This window comes from Sus scrofa, chromosome 18 (genome assembly GCF_000003025.6).
Source record: "Sus scrofa isolate TJ Tabasco breed Duroc chromosome 18, Sscrofa11.1, whole genome shotgun sequence".
NCBI lineage: Eukaryota > Metazoa > Chordata > Mammalia > Artiodactyla > Suidae > Sus > Sus scrofa.
This window is the reverse complement of record NC_010460.4, coordinates 55,456,238-55,472,723: the sequence shown is the minus strand read 5'-3', so window position 1 is coordinate 55,472,723 and position 16,486 is coordinate 55,456,238. Positions and strand designations below refer to the sequence as shown.

Here is a 16,486-nt window from a genome sequence, read left to right as displayed (position 1 = left end):
CACAGCAGCATCTCATTGCTAATCCATCCCGAAGGCAATAGCTTTTTTTCCCCTTTCTTTTTAGAGTAGCAACTCTGGCATGTGGAAGTTCTGTCTAGGGGTCGAATCAGAGCTATAGCTGCGGGCCTTTGCCACAGCCACAGCACCGTGGGATCTGAGCTGCATCTTCGACCTACACCACAGCTCATGGCAATGCCCGATCCTTAACCCATTGAGCGAACCTGCATCCTCATGGGTATTAGCTGGGTTCGTAATCTGCTGAGCCACAACAGGAACTCCTAAACTAAGATACTTTTGTTTTTCTTTTTAGGGCTGCACCTGAAGCACATGGAGGTTCCCAGGCTAGGGGTCAAATGGAGCTGCAGCTGCCGGCCTACCCCACAGCCACAGCCATGTGGGATCCGAGCCACATCTGCGACTACACCACAGCTCATGGCAATGCCGGATCCTTAACCCACTGAGCAGGGCCAGGGATGGAACCCACATCCGCAAGGATACCAGTTGGCTTCATCACCGCTGAGCCACGCCAGGAACTTTCCTCCTCTTAAAAGTCCCTGCTCAGCCAGGTTTTGCCTTGTTCCCTAAAACCCTCCCTTTCAACTCCCGACCCTGGAAAGCAGAGCAGCTCGGCCCATTTCCTTCCCTCTGGGCTCATTTCATCAGCTAACGATTCAGTCATGTGCTCTGTTGGCAGCAGGGGCTCAGAAGAGGTTTCGAAGCTGTGGTGTTTCCCCTCTCCTCTGCAGCCTCCAACATTCCACACGGCTTTCTAAGTGGAACTGGGCAGAAAATTTATGCCTATTTTTTAACTGGCATGACTTACACGATGTGCCTCAGCAGCGGACCCTGGTGTCAGTTCGGCTTTTTCGGTAACGGTCCTTTTTTCCTCTGTCACTTGTGGGACTGACCCAGTGGTACTCTGAGTCACAGGGAAGGTGACGGGATTCTTAGGTTGACAGACCTGTTGGCTGGGAGGAGTTCCTCATACCGCCCCTCACATTCGCCAAAGGTCCTGCTTGGGAATCACAAATTATCTGATGGTATTCCAGCCCAAGAGAAGCGGAGGGATTTTGAAAACCCATCAGTGATGTGCCAACATCAACGTGAAAGGGACAGTTGAGGCTACTTGGGACAACTGGGGCAAAACAGGAGGGTCACAGTAGGAAAAGATATTTTAGTTGAATTCCTTGGAATATATGGACCCGGGATGACCCGGCCTATTCAGGCATTCATGGTGTCTGGAGCTCAGGACCTTACAACGTGTCTGGTTTGTGACAGTCAATAGGCTCAGCTTTAGAAAAGCCACAGCAAGAGAGGGGAACTATAGAGAGTGGAGCCGGGAGTTCCCGTCCTGGCTCAGCGGTAACGAGCCTGACTAGCATCCATGAGGTTCTGGGTTCAATCCCTGGCCTCAATCAGTGGGTTAAGGACCCAGCATTGCGACAAACTGCGGTGTAGGTCACAGACTGGCTCAGATCCCAAGTGGCTGTGGCGCAGCTCCAATTCGACCCTTAGCCTGGGAACTTCCATATGCTGTGTCTGTGGCCCTCAAAAGCAAAAAAAAAAAAAAAAAAAAAAAAAAAAGAGACAAAAAGTGGAAGCACAAAGTTTCAAGAAACATACATCATAGGCACTGGCCAAGCTTGCAAGGCTCTGCCCTCCTTCTACCTGCCCTCTAGCATCCCCAACACCTGCCTCTGGAGAAGAATGCCACGCCCAAAGGGAGAACGAGGTCTTGCTCGGTCTACCGGGGACCGCGGTGAACGCCCCTCTGCAGCACATGCCTTTGGAGACGTGAAGAGATCTGTCTCCTTTGAGGAGCAGTTCCCCTGAGAGGCTAAGACACGGGTACGGGATGCTGTATCACATAAGCAACTTAACCAAGTTGTTGGGGCCACAGTAATGGGAGGTGGGAGAGAAATCTGCTTTAGGCTGGGGAGGAAGGCACGGGGATGGTGGAACATGAAGCTGGAATTTGAAGGCTGATGGGCTTTAGATGGATCAGGAGGTGGAAGAGGGAAGTGAAAACCTGGGAAAATTGTTATCAGTGGAGATTTCGAGGATTCTGAGTAGCCAAGTATCTGGGAACGTGACTGGATCATCTGGAAGATTAATTTAGAAGCTGGGTGCAGAATAAATCAGAGACGGGTTGGTACTGGAGGCAGGAAAGCTGGGAAGAAATTGCTTATAACCAATCTGGATGCTAGATAAGAATCCGAGTCCAGGACGACAGCATCGAGAAAACAAAAGACAGTGCAATGGTGAGAAAAGACGGCAGACTGGACGCAGGCACGGGAGGAAGAGTTCCCAGCGAGGAGCTTTCAGGTAAATGAAACTTTTCTGCTGCCCCGTGGCGTACGGAGCTCCTGGGTGGGCCAGGGATCAGACCCCAGCCTCAGTTGCAACCTATGTGGCAGCTGCAGCAATGCCAGATCCTTTAACCCACTGTGCCGGGCTGGGATCAAACCTGCGACCTGAGGCTCAAACCTGCAACCTGGTGCTGCAGAAGCTGCCAATCCCATTGCATCACAGTGGGAACTCAAGTGCCTCTTTTGTGTCCCTCTGCCATGGGAAAGATACACATGAAACGTTCCTCCTTCTCCACCGACTCGCAGGAACAGACACCTGAGTGGAACGAGCAGGGTATCTGGTACAACAAGCAAGGCGGGTGGACTGGCCCCTCAGGTTTTCTGCTACTGTTGCCTTGTTCGTAGAAGCTGGAACGACGGCAGGATGGATACAGCAGTCACTGCAGAACCACTGCTCTGGGTGAATGCAAAGACAAGGCCGGGGAGCGGCTCCCTCTGGGACACCTGCTCCCGGAGGCTGTCTCATTCTCTCCCCTGCTTATCTTTGCCACTAACGTCAGGGCGACTCTCATCACCCCAAGATCTGCACTGATGGCAAAGGAGGAAGGCATTTCTTTCCAGTTTTTATAAGGTGACAATCGGCTCCACGCCCAGGACTAAGTGTTTGGGAAGAGAAAGCCGTTGTTAGGACCAAAATTGGTGCAGTTTTAATGGCCCAAGTCTTGATGAGAGAAACCAGGGTAAACTGGGGTGATATTTAGGAGACAAAAATGTCTCCTGATGCAAATACGGACGTCACTAACCTTCCTTATTTAGTGCTCCCAAGAATGAACGCGAAAAGAAACTGAGAAATGTACATATTTTTACTTACACAAAGTTTACTTAAAAGTAGCAATTCCGAGGTTCCCGCTGTGGCACAAGAGGATGTGGGCAGCGTCTCTGCAGCGCCAGGATGCAGGTTCGCTCCCAAGCCGAGCCGTGGGTTAAAGGATTCAGCACTGACCCAGCTGCAGTGTAGGCTGCAACTGTGGCTTGGATCTGACCCCTGGCCTGGGACCTCCGTATGCCACAGGGAGGCCAGAAAAGAAAAAACAGAGCCATTGACACTGCTCTGTGCCAACTTGTCCTCTGATGCTGGGGGCTGGGGCGCCCTGGCAGGCCTGTTTTGGGGGCTGCTCGTGGTGTTCCTGGAAGCGCTCCCTACTGTCTGTTTCTGCAGCCCTCTCAGCGATTCTGTAAGCCATTCATTCAATTCTTTATGACACATCTCTTTCTGCTGCTAGAGTGGATTTTGCTTCCTGTACACTGACCAAAGCATGGCAAATAAGCACTTCTTAAAAGGATCAGGAGTTCCTATTGTGGCTCAGAGGGTTAAGAATCCAACTAGTATCCATGAGGACATAGGTTCAATCCCTGGCCTCACTTGGTAGATTAAGGATCCGGCGTTGCCACAAGCTGTGGTGTAGATGGCAGATGTAGCTCAGATCCTGAGTTGCTGTGGCTGTGACGCAGGCCGGCAGCTGCAGCTCCGATTCAACCTCTAGCCTGATAACTTCCATGTGCTGTAGGTGCAGCCCTAAAAAATAAAGCATTAACACTTAAAAAAAAAGGGTCAAATACGCACGGGTTGGAATCATGGACTCCTGCGTGTCCCGTGTCTCTGTGGGGTTAAGGATCTGGTGTGGTCACTGCGGTGGCCTGGGTGGGATTCCTGGTCCAGGAACTTCCATGTGCCGTGGGTGCAGCCAAAAAAAAAAAAAAGCAAAACAAAACATGACCCTATACGCCATACTGCTTAGGCCTAAACTCCAGCTGTACCCCTTGCCCTTGCCTGCTGCTCGACCTCAGTTTGACCTTGAGGTGCTCCAGCGTCCCCGTCTGTAAGATGATGACGCCTGTATCGTGTGGTTGGTATTATAATACAGGCAGGTACTTCTAACACTGCCTGACACACAGGGACTGCTCAACAAATGTTTGGTTTTGTAATATTAAATATATATAGTTCTGCACTAAAACAATCAAATTAATTAAAAATTTGAGAATGTCTCAAATTCACAAAGACAGACCTACTGAAACTAGTGTAAAATCCTTTTGGCTAAGAACAAGAGCAAAATAAAACTGCTATCACAAAATAACTTTGAACGTGGTGGTTTCACAGTCAGAGAATGGCTTTCTTTTTTAGGGCAGCACCAACAGCACATGGAAATTCCCGGGCCAGGGATGGAATATGAGTTACAGCTGCGACCACGCCAGATCTTTAAGCTGCTATGCCAGTGGGAACTCTGAGAATGGCTTTTTTTTTTTTAAGGAGAGTACAGGAAACATGCAGTCTTTAACTATGTTCCTTTTCCTCAAGGCAGAGCAGCTTTGCTTTTTAGCTGTGTTTCAAACTGGGCTCGCTTGTAAGGTGTTTTGTGGAGGGGTTTCTCTGGTTAAAACAAAAAACCCCCCTGAAAACTAGCAGTGTTACAGATCCTTAGTCTTGGAATATTCAAGTACCAAGAGGGCTAAGGACTATACTCAGTAACAATAAAGACTTTTCTAATTTATTTTTTAGAACCACACTCGAGGCACATGGAAATTCCCACGTTAGGGGTCAAATTGGAGCTGCAGCCGCTGGCCTACGCCACAGCCACTCGGATCCGAGCCGAGTCTGTGACCTGTGCTGCAGCTCATGGCAATGCTGGATCCTTAACCCACTGAGCAAGGCTGGGGACTGAACCTGCATCCTCATGGATACTAACCCACTGAACCACAATGGGAAGTCCTCCTGTTCTAAATATTTCAGACTAACACAAAAAGTCTGCTCTCTGCCACCAAATGCTCTTTTTTTTTTTTTTTAACCTTCACTGTGAAAGACGTGTTGTGCCTCTTCTGAACTGGGCCATGTGATTTCTTAGAGCAGAACTGTGCTCTGAAGTAAGGCAGTCACCTTGGAGACTGTGACAACATCTCTGAATTTTGGCTGCTTCGTGGGTAAACTCGGGGATGCACGTCTTCTTCCCGGGGTGGGGGGCGGGGTCCCTTGAGAATGAAGTGAGATGCTGCCCATGGGACCGACTGAGCCACGTTCAGCGGCTGGTCCGCGCGTGCTCGTCATCAGCAGCCCAGCCCGCCTTCTCCCCAAAAGGCAGACTCTGAAGATGCGTTTATTCCCGTCTGTGGGACAAAGAGAAAGGGGGACGGCGAGCACATGATTTTCACGGGTCGCAGGACGGCCGTGGATCCCAGAGGACACAGGCCCAGCTTTGAGCTCGCAGCCTCTGCTCTCTGCTCCCCTGCTCAGTGCGGGCGAAGGAGGCTCCAGCGAGGCTTCGGAGACGAGGCCGGGCTCCCCCCGAGCCGCGCAGGCCCCCTGCTCGCGAGCAGCCCCCTCAGGTTCCCCCTGCCTCCTCCCTGAGCACGACCTCCCCACGCCCCCCACTCCCGCTGCTGCAACTCCTCTGCTCCTTACGAGGGTGCCCATGCTCGTGCCACCCCGTGCAGGTGAGGCTTTCACAGCGGGCAGGGCTAACATTCCTTCTCCAACCGACAGCGAGCACCTGCCAGGCCGGACAGCCCGCCGTCGCTGTCCCCAGACACGGCCGAGTCCGTGGCAAGGTGCTCGGTGCTTCACTCGGCGCCTTGAAGAAGGTACCACAGCTGATGACACTTAGAAAAGAGCCAAACCCAGACCTGGGGAGCTGTGGCCGGCGGAGCCCATGAACCCGGACCAAGCAGCTGGCGGGGCCGACTCTCGGGAGCCCATTTTATGGCTGGACAGTGCCACCAGGACCTAAAAAGTCCTTTCTGACTCAGACGCTGGCTCATTCTTTATTTAGGAAGGGAAACCTAACAGATGAATGATTAAATAATGACCAGGAACCCACGTCTTTCGAGGCAAACATCTTTCCACCCATTTCTTTCGTGGAAAGGGGCAAACCCCAACTTTCTTATCAACTGCAAAGAGAAACATCTAAGAGACAGAAGAGGAAGCAGCTTTTCTCCAGCAGGACACACACGTGCACAAATCTCTCAAGGGCACTGGCGTCAACAAAAGCTTCGGTTGCTGCAAAAACCGTCTTCAGAGCAGCGAGGACGAGGCGGACACACAGAAGGAGCTATTTTTTCATCTCCAAAATGGCACTTCCCGGGCCCCGGTGCTTGGCGCTGCAGATGTTGCAGAACTGTGCAGGGGAGCTCTGCAAATGTAATGACACGCAGAGTTTACAAGACGACCTGGCCGCCCTGCTCGCACACTCAGAAATCTGACGGGAGTGGCGGTGGTTGGCGGCGGGGGGTGGGGTGGGGTGGGGGGTGGACGAAGCGATGAACGCCTCGCTCCTTTTCCTGGGGGGTTTCTGTCGGTCCACATGGGACTCTGTCTGGACCAGCTTTTATTCCGAGACTCAAGGGACACCCCACCCCAAGACAACGTGGCCTGGGGGTCCATGGGGGACCTGACACTGAAAAACAGCAGTGTCATGATACAGAAATCAGGGCAAGAAGGTTACATGCAAACAGAAGGCGCCTCTCACTGCGGCTCCCGTCTAGAGTGGACGTGCCAATCGGGACCCGAGCAGGTGCGCTTTCACGCCTCTGCTCTTGTGAGGTTTAGTGTACCACGCAGTGCTACCTGTGAGAAGGAGGCACACTCATTTCCTGATGTGACATAAGCTGTCTTATAACCGTGAGAACCCGCGGAGCTGACGGATGATGCTTATAATGTGGAGCGCGTCCCTCTGGCTGCAGCAATTTTCTCAACTCACCATGCTGGGCACGGGCAGGCACTCCTTGTGGAACATGTGCCGGCAGTGGAAGACCACCACGCTGAAGGGCTTGGCCGCGTCTAGGGGAGACGGCAGGACGGTGGGGGGGAGAGTTCAGGGTGACAGCAGATGCCGGGTTTTCCAGCAGCGACCTGCCTCGGGTGGCGGTGGGGGGACGGCTACCGCTTAAGTTCACTCCCGAGGGGCAGCGCGGCTGCACACAGGGCGGGTCTGAGAGCCCTGTTGCGACGGGGGTCCCAGGTGACCTGCCTGGGCTCCAAGTCAGTGACACAGCTACCTGCTGGGGACAAGGCCACCGCACAGGCAACAGCCAGGCTTCGTTGTACAAACGAGCATCAGTGTGTGTGCACATGGATGGCCTCCTGCCACCAACCCCACCAGCCACTTGCAAACAGTCAGGACACACTGCACGCGGAAGCGGATTCGGCGGCTGTGTAAGAACGCGTCCTGCTGTTCAGCTGCTGCTGCCGCCCTGGCCAGGACCACGCGCTGACTTCGGGAGGGCCAGGCTAAAACCCTAGGCAGTGACCTTGCCCTGTGCCCCACTTCTGCTGGGACACCTCACCTCATCTGCTCCTGCTCTGCGTGGCCAGCTTACTTCTCGTAAGATTTAGGATCCTCAACAGACTAAATTAGGAATCTCACTATGTAACGCAGGTGCCTGTGTCTCCCTCTGTTAAAACTCTGCCTAAGACACGATGAGAGCGCGCTGCTTTCCCTACACCCACTGCAGGTTTTAACACAAGCCCTGAAAATCCAAACCTCTAGAAAAGACCCTAAGGTGGAATGACTTTTTCTGCTCTTGCCCCGTTTTGTTCTGTTTTGCTTTTTAGGGCCACACCTGCGGCATGTGGAGCTTCCCAGGCTAGGGGTCCAATCGGAGCTGCAGCTGCTGGCCTACACCATGGCCACAGCCATGGAGGATCTGCGCTGTGTCTGCGACCTACACCCCAGCTCATGGCAACGCTGGGTCCTTAACCCACTGAGCAAGGCCCGGGATTGAACTCACATCCTCATGGATGCTAGTTTGGTTTTTAATCCATTGAGCCACAATGGGAACGTCCTCGCCTTGTTAAATAATCCCTTAAAGCTAAGTAAATGGTATAGAAACCAGGTCTTTTAGTATTTTTCTACTCCAAATTTATATATAAGAAGCATTTTTTTAGCATCTTAAAATGATGCTTTAAATTCCACTTTCAAATCACGAACACTCCTCATGTCCTCTGATCTTTACTTAAAATGCTTTGATTATATGAAGATAAACACAGCTACCAAAAACTGTAAATAAACCAATGCGTGCATCTTTAAAGGAGTCACGGTTGCCATAAGAAGGCGAATATTGGTCCCTATTGACCTGAGACATAATGTGGGTGCCTAGAACCCTAGAGCGGTGCAAGGATGAAAGAAAAGGAAAAGCTACCTGCAGGATTTTCCCCAGATACACACGATTCTCCACCGTGGAATCTAAACAGAGTGATGGTGAGTTTTCACTGTGTTTCGTTCCATAGCAGGAGGACTGGCCCTGACCCGGTAGCCTCAACATCACCCAGCAACTCGTCAGAAATGCAGATTCTCAGGTCCCACCCTGAACTACTCAATCAGCACCTCTGGGGGTGGGACCAGCAATCAGAGTTTTCACGAGCCTGCCCTCGGATGCTGACTCAGCCTGGAGCTTGGGAACCTCGGCTCTAAGGAACCAGCGCAAGTGAGTGGGAACGTGGGCTGGCATTCCTCGCGAAGCTGATGATCCCAGAAGTTCCATCGTTTTCAAGACAGGAATTAGCTAACTCTGAAATGTTAATTCCGCTGGTCACTAACACACACTCGGGGGTTTTCTGCCCCTCCCACGTCTCACCTGAGGGGAGGACCGGGGACAGGCACGACTCGCAGATGTTCTCCTCTGCGGGGACACAGACGGCGGCGCTCAGACCACGCTCCTCCCTGCTCTGGCCTCCGCAGAGCAGGGCAGCGGGGCCACGGCCGCCCTTCCCTCTTACCCACCATCCACCAGGACGCCTTTCATCTGGGTTCGGTGCATCTTCTTTAGTAAGGACAAAGAGTCGGCGACCAGAATCTTCTTGCAGCCTTCACGAAGCAGAATCTAATGCACACATGGCAAAGGGAAGCCACCTTAAGAAGACTCAGCTCTTGGGGTGGCGGGAGACTTCAGGTCTTTGCTGTGCTGGAAATACTCCGCCGAGGCGCCCGCTGATCTGCGGCCCTCGGGACCCTCCCTCCCAGCGGCTGTCAGACCGCAGAGCAGCTGCTCTGCTGGCTTCTGCAACATCGCAGACGAATCCCAGTCTGGCCAGGAAGCCCCTCTACGAACGACCTTATTTGTTATTCTCTCACAGGGCTTCCTCTCTCTGGCAGAGCCTGGCCTGCCGTGCTCGGCTCACTCCAACCTCCAGATCTTTGCCCCGGAGAACAAACCTGCTAGGCCCAAGTCATCCATTTTTTCCGTAACTCCATCTATTATCGTACAAATGTGCACTGGGTCCCTAGAACGTACAAAGCACAAGGCACAGACCAGTCAGCTAAAGAGCCACCGTCTGTGCCCCAAACCCGTGCAGGGCGCAATCTTTTCTTCCAGTCTCATCCCCCTACTAAGCGTGGCGCTCGAAACGTGCACGGTGGATAAAGTGTCGACTGTACTTTCTCTTTCTTTCTTTTTTTTTGGTCTTTTTAGGGCCATGCCCATGGCATATGGAGGTTCCCAGGCTAGGGGTCGAATCAGAGCTACAGCTGCCGGCCTCCACCACAGCCACAGCCACACCAGATCCGAGCTGTGTCTGTGACCTACACCACAGCTCACGGCAACACTGGATCCTTAACCCACTGAGCAAGGCCAGGGATCGAACCCGCAACCTCATGGTTCCTAGTCCGATTCGTTTCTGCTGCGCCACAGCGGGAACTCCAAGATATTATATATATATATTTTTTTTAACAAATTGAAGGTTTGTGGTAAACGTTTATCATCAGATAATGGTTAGCATTTTTTAGCAATAAAGTAGTTTTAAGGTATGCATTTCTTTTTAAAAGACATAATGCTGCTGCAGACTTAGACTACAGTACAGTGTAAGCATACCTTTTTTATGCCTTGAGAAATCGAACAATTACAGTTGCTTCTCTGACACGTCTGCTTTACTGCAGAGCCACAAACCTACAGGGCCACCGAGGTTTGCCAGCACACACCTTTCTGTGGAGCTGCTTTTCCTCTCGCGGGGAAACACTTGCGAATGAAGCTGCTGGTCACGGGGTAGGTATATATTTTAATTTCTAAATTAACTGTCAAACAGTTTCCTAAAGCAGTTTACTCTTTACTCTTCTCAGATATTCTTAGCCTTTTCTTTTTTTTTTTTTGGTCTTTTCTAGGGCCACACCCGAGGCATATGGAGGTTCCAGGGCTAGGGGGCTAATCAGAGCTGTAGCTGCGGCCTTTGCCAGAGCCACAGCAACACCAGATCCGAGCCTCGTCTGTGACCTACACCACAACTCACGGCAACACTGGATCCTTAACCCACTGAGCGAGGCCAGGGATCAAACCCGCAACCCCATGGTTCCTAGTCGGATTTGTTAACCACTGAGCCACGACGGGAACTCCCAGCCTTTTTATTTTTACATCAAATTTATGACAAGAAAAAGTTCTTTTGGGATTTTGATTACAGTTTTATTGAACATGTGGATGGTGGTTAGTTTGGAGAGAACAAAATTTTGATAAAAATCTGCCTCTGGGAGTTTCTGTCGTGGCGCAGCGGAAACAAATCCGACTGGGAACCATGAGGTTTTGGGTTCAATCCCTGGCCTTGCTCAGTGGGTTAAGGATCCGGCGTTGCTGGGAGCTGTGGTGTAGGTCGAAGACGTGGCTCGGATCCCGCGTTGCTGTGGCTGTGGTGTAGGCCGGCGGCTACAGTTCCGATTGGACCCCTAGCCTGGGAACCTCCATATGCCGCAGGTGAGGCCCTCAAAAGACAAAACACAAAACACACACACACACAAAAAAATCTATCTCTGAAGTTATCTGTGTAATAGGGCCTACAGGTCTATTCTGTTTGCTCTTGAGTAAATTTTGGTAATTTATATTTTCCTAGAAAATTGTTTACCTAAGTTTTCCAATACACTGATATAAAACTGTAGCATTTACTTAAGCTTGTGTGTGTGTGTGTGTGTGTGTGTGTGTGTGTGTGTGTGTGTGTGTTTAGAGCCACACTCTCGGCATATGGAGGTTCCCAGGCTAGGGGTCAAATCAGAGCTGCAGTTGCTGGCCTATAGCACAGCCACAGCCACACAGGAGCCAAGCAGCGTCCTCGACCTACACCACAGCTCATGGCAATGCTGGACCCTTACCTCATGGAGCGAGGCCAGGGACTCAACCTTCGTCCTCATGGAAACTAGTCAGGTTCCTTTCCACTGAACCACGACGGGAACTCCATCACTTAGCTGTTAAATCCTGTCTGCATCTCTCGGTACACTCTCCCCCCCTTTTTCATGTTCCTGATCAACTTTGTTAGAGATTTTCTTATTGTTTTGGATTCTTCTGAAACCCTTCTGGTGAGGTGCTTTCCTTCTAACCTCCACGTCCCTGTTAACGACGCTTCTCTATTTTCCACCTTAATGATTTTGTGTTTCACGTGGAACAATGTCGTCAGCTCTGTTTCGGTTCTTCCAGCCTCCCCTTCAGCTGTGTTTAATCTGCCACGTACCTTGTCGCTGAAATAATTTGCATTGGCTAGCCTCTGAGGGCACTTTCAGAAACCACGCCCGGCTTGAAACCACTTTATCTTGTCATCTATGAAATGCCTCCACTTGGCAAATAAGATGGAACCATGACTCGCCTTTTCCCCTCACTTTCTATCTTGTCTCTTTCCAAGCAGCAATTCACTGAGGAATCAACTCCCCAAGCGTGTCTCTGCTTTATTGTAACTCTGCCCCTGGGTCCCCGAAGCAAATGAGCAAAGTGCGGTGCTGCCTAACTTTCTCCAACATCTGGCCTCGGGGGCCTGCGTCTATGGACCATTCTCCCCCAGCCCCGCGGGCACAGCAGGTCCCAGATTCTTACAAATTCACGGGCCTGCAAAAATTTCCCTAAATTTTATGAGTTGACAGGGTAAGAAACTTTTTATCCTGCTAGAACAGGTAAAAATCAACTGCAGTGTTAGGAAATGAACAAAAGGCTAGACCGAATACAACAGAATCAAACAAACACGTATGTGAAACCTTTCTGGAAACTTCGGACTGTCCTATAAATAGATGTTATTTTTACAGTGATCCCCAGAAAAAGGAAATAAATTTCCAGTAATGGAAAAAAAGTAGTCTTTTTCAGAGAAAATCATTGTAAACTCTTTCTTCATATACCAACAGGAAGGACCTCCCGGAATTCTTTGCACACCCTGCTTTAGTGGAGCGTTTTCTCGGGGATCCACACCTAAGGCTCCCGCCCCCCCTAGGAGACCCCAGGAGGGCGGCTCCCAAGGCTCCGGCCCTCCCCTCCAGCCCCAGAAGCCCCTCCCTGGTCGGGACCGATGCAGCTTAGCCTCCTTCACACACCAACTGCGTTTTTCTTTTTTTGTCTTTTTTGCTATTTCTTGGGCCGCTCCCGCGGCACATGGAGGTTCCTAGGCTAGGGGTCCAATCGGAGCTGTAGCCACCGGCCTACGCCAGAGCCACAGCAACTCGGGAATCGAGCCGCGTCTGCAACCTACACCACAGCTCATGGCAATGCCGGATCGTTAACCCACTGAGCAAGGGCAGGGACCGAACCCGCAACCTCATGGTTCCTAGTCGGATTCGTTAACCACTGCGCCACGACGGGAACTCGCCAACTGCGTTTTTCTTACACAATTGAAGGAAAAGCTCTTAGGACATTTAAAAGATAATTAAGAGGATAAAATATTGATTCAGCAGCTGTTTAGTAGATAATTTTTCATATAGGATTCACTTTGCACCCAATAATAATTTTCTTTTTATTCCTGGCTGACTCAGAACTATGTAAATACAGCCGGAAAAAATGAGCAGTGAGACACAGTGGTACCCTGAGCTCGGCTCTCGGGAAAGAGCCTTGGAAGAGGGATCTATCAGGTGTTTCTGCAGGCACTGCAGAGGCTGAGAGAAGTGTTTTCAGCCTAGGAGCTAGGCTGCAGGCCGTGGAGCTGGAGGACAGAGGGGTCATTATTTCGTCCCCTTCCTTGGGGTAGAGCTGTTCACAGACACTTAAAGGACTTCACGACAAACTGGAATCTGCAAACCTGGAGCACATCCGGGAAGACCCAAGGGGGGTGGGAGCCCAGGAGGCACAGAGCATGATCAGGCTCCCCCGCACCCCGAGCTTTAGAAGGGCTAACGCTGGGCCCGCTCCCCCAGACTCACATTCAGCGTTCAGTGAATCTTTCCCGCCTGGACGGCTGCCCTGCAGCCCTCGAGAGCCACGCACACCAGCCCCCGGGGCTCCTCTCCTGCGCCAATTAACCCCCCATCCCCACACGTCCCCTTCCTTCCCCGCCTTTCTCACCCTCCCCATCACCTGTCCCTGGGTCGCCCGCTCGCCTCCACCTGCTACCGAGAACGACTCCTGTTCGTCCTGAGATCTCCTGACTACCTGCCTGGACCTGGATTTCCCACAAGCCTCTCAGCGAAGGCTCCTAGTTTTGTCACATCCTGTCCTCAAGGAAACCTCCGCTCCTCTAAAGCTGCCTCGCCCCGTGAGGCCCCGGTCACGGTGGGCTGCGAGGTCAGCCTCTGCGTTCAAGGACATCGCGGGACCCCAGCCCACAGCCCAGCGCCCACGCGGACGACGCCTGCCCCAGAGCCGGGTTCTGCACCGTGACCTCTGCCCTCACCCTCCTCTTCTGAAGGAGGTCACAATGACCCCTGTGGAAATTGTAATGCAACAGCAGCCCACTCCCCGGCCACCAGCTCTTGGCCCTCCAGCTGTCACGGCCTGATGTCGCTGGCTCCTCCTCTCGATGCTGCAGAGCCACCGCCTCCGGCGCACCCTGCCTCTCACTGAAGCAGGAGACGGATGGGCCCGGCTGAGCAAGCGCAAGCCCTTCCCTGTGGACAGAAGGACAGAGACCGGGGAGGACAGGGACCACCTAGGCCTCGTCCTCGAGGTCCAGCAGAACCCCCACAACTACATACTCGCAAAAAGCTTCCTCAGGGGTTGGAGACTGGAGGGCACGGGCCACAGGACATCCTGACCCCTTCCCAGAGGCCCGGATGCTACAGTCCGTCCGTCCCGAGAGCCGGGGTGAGTCCGGCCAAAGCCAGAGGAAGCCCGGAAGGACCGCCCCACACGTGCTTCGCTCGCCTCCAAAGCCCTGCGTCTCCCTCCCCCCCTTTCCGCCCTCCCCAGCCTGCCTGTGTTTTCTCTACTCCTGTCTTCTCCCTTGATTTATTTATTTATTTTTGTCTTTTTTTTTGCTATTTCTTGGGCCACTCCTGCGGCATATGGAGGTTCCCAGGCTAGGGGTTGAATCGGGGCTGTAGCCGCCAGCCTACGCCAGAGTCACAGCCACGCAGGATCCGAGCCGCGTCTGCGACCCACACCACAGCTCACGGCAACGCCGGATTGTTAACCCACTGAGCAAGGGCAGGGATCGAACCCGCTACCTCATGGTTCCTAGTCGGATTCGTTAACCACTGCGCCACGACGGAACTCCCCTCTTCTCTCTTTAAAACTCCTATTTGCCTCACAACCCTTTCTCTCTTTGCAGAATTCTTTCTCCAAAGGGACAAGTTCTAGGGACCTACGTCCAGTGGTCAGGGTTCAGCATTCCCACCCCACAGCCGCCCCAGTGCATCACCTAAGGCCACCGCCCCAGGTCTGGCAGGCAGGCCCCGACTCTGCACCCCTGCCGGCATCCCCCCCTCCCTCCCCGAGGCCACCCTTCTCCCGCCATCTCTCTTTCAGCCCTGCCTTCAAAACCTCTGCGTTTCCAGGAAGCAATTCCACCCACATTCTAAGGAAAACCCATGTGCAAATGAGATGGAGAGAGAAGAGTCAGAATTTTAAGAGAAATGTGCTGTAAACAGCTTCAGGTTCTGTGGGAGCTCCCAGGACTCTGCAGGGCAGCCTTTGCTAGAGGCTTTGTGGGGAAAAGGTCAGGAGGCTGCGTGAGGCGCTTACTGATCATTTACATCAAAGCAACAAGGTCTGTGGCTCTTATCACAGATGCTGAGGGATCGAGCGTAATAAAGTGAGAGAGCTCAAGAAACAGACAAAAGCTTAACCATAAATCCTGAATTTTAACATCTTTCAGGCCCTAGGTTACGAAGCGGCTTCAAGGAAATTATCCAACTATTTGAGAAACATTTTAACGCCTCTAAGTGGACACAGTACCCAAGCTGCTGAAGACTGGTTTGGGTGGCCCGATCTCACAGCCACGGTAACCAAAGCCTGCTGTGTTTCCACGCAAATGTAAGAAGGCTCACCGAGAGGAGAAACTCTGGGCATGGTTAAAAGCACGGATGGCTTCCGTGGAGGGTGGTGGTTCCAGTCTCTCTATGTGAACAGTGTTCCAGGCATCCCGGCCAAAGTCAAGCCTGGCTATTGAACTGAACTGGTATCTAAAGGAGACCCCAGCAATGCTGACCCAGGCGTCACCTCACTCAGCACACGCCTCTGTCCCGGGAGCCGCTACTTACCTGCAAATTGTAGTCTTGCAGGATTTTGACCAAGGAGTCTCTCAGGTTAGGAATCTCCATCCCTTCCTTAATACGGTGAATCAGGAGAATTGGGTCAACATGGGTGCCGATGTTATTCAGCAAGCCGGTGATAAACGCTGCAAGACAGCACGGAAGACACCTGTCAGCAGGGCAGCTCAGGCGACTTCAGGCTGAAAGTAACGCCAAGAAAAAGGGACTTCCCTCCGGTAAGTGTAAAACCACTTGCATTTCTAAATCCCTCCAAGAGCTAATCTTCCTTTACTTTCCTTAAAGGAGAAGCCAACTGAGAAGCGAGAAATGAACTGGAGAACAAACGATTCCTTCAGAACAGAGCTCGGGACATCGAAGGCAGGCAGCTCATATTTACTGAGAACTGACTGTGGCTCAGCTACGGAAGATTTTCTCCAATGTTCTGCAAGGGGATGCTCTCTGTTCCCATTTTACAGACGAGGAAGATGGGGTGGCTAACGAATGCGTTCAGGGGCCACACAGCTGGCAACTTTAAAACCCAAATTCAAGGTCAGACCAGGCCAGGTTACGACGTGCTTCCTTAACCCACTTTGCCGCCTTTTGGTCCTTAAACCACCACCGGGCAGCGCTAAACCACAGTCTCAAAGATACTCAAATACACATGTACACGCAACTACCTTAATCTGACACGGACTCCAACACCACCAGCCTCTTGCATCTTTTTTTTTGGCCACACCCGTAGCTTGCAGAAGTTCCTGGGCCAGAAAGCAAACT

At 52.1% G+C, this 16,486-nt stretch overlaps 1 protein-coding gene across 2 annotated transcripts in view; it reads right to left on the bottom strand.

Annotated features, from left to right (window-relative positions):
• The window catches only part of VPS41 (VPS41, HOPS complex subunit), a 172,974-nt gene continuing 162,583 nt past the window's right edge, over positions 6,096-16,486 (bottom strand). The window contains exons 26-30 of one of the 2 annotated variants that reach the window (XM_003134906.6): positions 15,722-15,858; positions 9,080-9,179; positions 8,934-8,978; positions 7,058-7,137; positions 6,096-6,490 (exon numbers count right to left, since the gene is read on the bottom strand). In XM_003134906.6, coding sequence (XP_003134954.3) covers positions 6,410-6,490; positions 7,058-7,137; positions 8,934-8,978; positions 9,080-9,179; positions 15,722-15,858 — 443 coding nt within the window. In that variant the 3' untranslated portion in view covers positions 6,096-6,409. Of the gene's footprint in view, positions 6,491-7,057; positions 7,138-8,933; positions 8,979-9,075; positions 9,180-15,721; positions 15,859-16,486 lie in introns of both variants that reach the window. The other variant, XM_021079091.1, reaches the window with a different exon arrangement.